The sequence below is a fragment of the Solanum pennellii genome, chromosome 11, assembly GCF_001406875.1.
Source record: "Solanum pennellii chromosome 11, SPENNV200".
Lineage (NCBI taxonomy): Eukaryota > Viridiplantae > Streptophyta > Magnoliopsida > Solanales > Solanaceae > Solanum > Solanum pennellii.
Genome location: NC_028647.1, coordinates 13,868,571 through 13,872,603, shown reverse-complemented (window position 1 = coordinate 13,872,603; position 4,033 = coordinate 13,868,571). Strand labels below are relative to the sequence as shown.

The window sequence follows — 4,033 nt, the reverse complement described above, 5'->3', positions numbered from 1 at the left end:
CCTCGAAATGGTACATCCTCTTTAAGTTCTCATCCTTTCTCAATGCACATAACACTTTTCACAACCATGTGTCAAAATAATGTAAATGACATGTTCACACAAATAAAGAGGATATCACCATTTTCATAACATTGCACAATTTACAACATCAACAATGATTCAACAAGCCTTTCAAATCATTCAATATTATCAACACATCACACACAATCCATTATTGACATTGCCTTTTATTACCCTTTGTCTTCATCATTAGAATTAATCAATGCGGAAGTCAACCCATCACCAAGTCCCATTACTCCCAAACATATACCACAAGGAAATACACGCATTCCATACACTTAACAAGAGATTAGAAATTCACTTGCCTCAAATAGTAGAACAATAACTCCGGGACTTGATCGATCCTTCCCTTTTCGTTGAACTTCCAACTGAAAGCAATCTATTCAAATAAGTAATCACACTAAGATTTTGAAATTAAAAACACTCATATAACTATGTGTCTAGTTTAGAACCAAAAACTCATTCCAAATTTATAATCAAACTTCTACCCTTAATACCAATTACATACCCATTTCTCATAGTCTCCAAATTTCAAGTCTAGGGTTAAGTTCTAATTAGACAAATATTATAAATTTAATGATATCATATAATACAATACTCTTAATATTTAATTACCTACATTAATATATCAAAATTTGATTGATAATTGGAAAATAATTAATAATCTTAAGAATTATAAGCCACTGCCGCAGCAGTGGCAGATAACCCTAAACCTCATTTCAATTCCACTTTTATGTAACCTTAATCGGTATAATAATATATTATAATAATATGAATCTATATAAATTTAACCATTCTGCATTATCAAACAATCATTAGCTATTTCTTCGTTCAATCATTGGCCACCAACATTTTCTTTTATACAATAAGAAAAATCGATACATTAAAGCAATACAATTTTCAAAAAAACTTAATCTTGCACTTTCATTCTCTAACTATATATTAATATTAATATCACTCAATCAATATACACCATAAAAAGACTTGTTCCTAGTTAATTTACCTCATTATGGTATTGTTCTTTCTCTTTTGTTTCTCCTCGTGCCTTTCGTCTGGTCAGGTAAGTTTTCTTCCCTTCTCTCTTTTTCTTTATTTTATCTGATTAAAATAATTATGTATTATATGTGACAAACCCTAGTTTTTTATTTTTGATAAATATGGATCAAATATTATAAGGTGTTAAATAAATTATCACTTTAGCCCATTAATTATCAATTAAGTCAATTATCTACAATTACTCATTAATTAATTAACTCAAGCTAAAAGAATAATCAAAATTTAATAAAAATGACCTTCCGGGTCATTACAATATATTTCGTCAGAAATATTATTGAATTCTTTGTACGATCCTTTTGTAACTACTTGTGATCTCATAACAATATTCATCTAGAAACGTCATCCTAAAATAATTTAAGCTTAATCGCCAAAATTTAAGGTGACATATCTCTAAATTTTTAATGAACTATTCTTATTCTAAAAGATATGAATTTATATATATTTAATTTGGTTTACTAATTAATAAGTCTATAAAAAATCACATTTTTACTATAAAAGCCTAGCTCTATGTGATCTAACGTACACTAATAACTTTATCCTAAAATATATTTAATAATAATTACCAAAATTCTAGTTGACATATCTATAAACTTTTAAAAGTCATTCTTATCCTAAAATATATCAGTAATTATGAAATTAATATGTCAATTAATAAGTCCACAAAAAGATTTTACAATAAAAGCTGAAAGTAATTTTTTTTTAACATCCACCACCAAGAAAATTTTATATTTTTAGATGGTATATTCCAAGTCAAGCAAGGTTTCTACTTACTAGCTTTATATTTACAAGATTTTTTATTGTCTGACTTTATGAATTCACTATTATAAACTAATTATTATTTTTTTTGGTGTAGATAAAATGAATACTTTCATCAACAATGGAGAGTTTAACAAGAAGAAAGTGATCTTCATAATGGGGGCCACAGGAACGGGAAAATCCCGTCTCTCTGTTGACCTTGCCACCCATTTTCGAGGAGAAATAATCAACTCGGATAAAATACAAGTATACAAGGGACTTGAAATTGTTACAAGCAAGATCACCACACTGAGTAACAAGGTGTACGACACTATTTGTTAGGTATATATGTTTATTCTCAAGAATACTTATATCAAATGACTACCTAGATAATTTTATAGTAGTAATTATAGATTCTAGTGAAAATATACTTTACTATTAAAAAATTATTTTTTTCAATTCGGAGAAAGTTCATTTGATCACATTTCCTTAGGTGAAATTGAACCAGATTCAGACTTCACAGCTGAAGAATTTTGTTTACAAGCTGTCGTCTATATAGAAAAATATTGAAGACTCAACGTGTTCCAATTATTGATGGAGGGTCAAATTCGTATATTGAGAAACTTGTGGAAGATCCTGTGTTCATGTTCAAATATAAGTGTGATAGTTGCTTTATTTGGATTGATGTTGAGAAATCAGTCTTGAACCGTAAAGTTGACATGAGGGTTGATCAAATGGTGAAAGCAGGTAATTTTTGTAATTATTTTATGTATCAATAAAGTTATACTATCATGCAACTAGCTAAAAACTTTTCTTATATAATTTTTTTAATAATACTTTTTGTTATCAAATATATGTTCTACTAAATAAAACTCTTCTTTAAATTTGTGTTGCATGTAGGGCTAGTGGATAAGGTGCGACATATTTTCATTCCAAATGCAGATTCCACCAAAGGAATCCGACGGTCCATCGGTGTCTCTGAAATGGACATATATTTAAGGGAAGAAACAAATATAGACGGAGATGATGAATCAAAGCAGATGATTCTTCAAACATCAATTTCATGAATCCAGCGTAATACTCGTATGTTAATTTGTAACCAACTTGACAAGATTAAACGATTAATAAGCGAGAAAATGTGGTCGGTGCATCATATTGTTGCTACGGACGTTTTCAAAGAAGATATTGACGAAGCATGGACGAATACTATTTTGCAACCATGACTAGATATTGTGAAGAGATTTCTCAAAAACGATCATCATCGCCGTCTTCTGTTTTGGTCTCTTTAATTTTTGACCTACTTTGTACAGTTTTTATCGCATTACAAATATATGTGTATGATATGACCCTTATTTCTATAAATGTTACTCTTGTCTGTAAAAAAAATTCTTATCTACAGATGAAATATTTATTTTAAGTTTCGATCCAAGCCCAAGTCCAAGTCTTCTATATTGAATATATATTAATACAAATACGTACGTACACAATTACATGAGATCACTCATAATGTCAAGCTACTAGAGTGATAAAATAATAAATCAGCATAAATGTTCGGGAAGATTCCACCCAAAAAGGATTTTAAAGAATAGAATTCTTAACTCACTATGTTACATAGACAAAGAAGATAAAATAGTAAATTTATAATCTATCGGTAATGAATATATTCTACCTAATTCTATCACGGTGATTGAAGCCTTATTCAATAAAGTCCTTATCTACTATTATATGGTGCACAAGTCAATACAAATACTCGTAATTGAAATAGTTATCAACAATTGTTCACTTCCCTATTATGGAATTAGACTTAATGTCACGACCCAAAACGGGCCGCGACTGGCACCCACACTTATCCTACTATGTGAGCGAACCAACCAATCCAATCCCCAACATTTCAGCCATAATTAACAAAATATAATGCGGAAGACTTAAAACTCATTAATACAAATCGATTAAATAACTTATAAAACTCAATACTTATTATTCCCAAAACCTGAAAGTCATCACCACAAGAACATCTATCCTCAAATTATTAATCTAAGAGTATCTAAGAAGCTAAAATAAGTAAAAAGCTAGTCCATTCCGGAATCTCAAGGCATCAAGACATGAAGAGGAAGATCCAGTCCAAGCTAGAAGCAATAGCTCACCCTGAAATCTGGCTTGATGAAGACTGGCTAGAGTTGCG

At 29.8% G+C, this 4,033-nt stretch overlaps 1 protein-coding gene across 1 annotated transcript; it reads left to right on the top strand.

Moving 5' to 3' along the window:
* The first annotated feature begins 2,028 nt into the window (after positions 1–2,028).
* Positions 2,029–2,918, top strand: LOC114073888 (adenylate isopentenyltransferase 5, chloroplastic-like). The gene is made up of 3 exons (XM_027912702.1): positions 2,029–2,174; positions 2,411–2,598; positions 2,752–2,918. Exons 1-3 carry the CDS (start codon positions 2,029–2,031, stop codon positions 2,916–2,918), a joined length of 501 nt encoding a protein of 166 aa, XP_027768503.1.
* Positions 2,919–4,033: the final 1,115 nt, after the last annotated feature.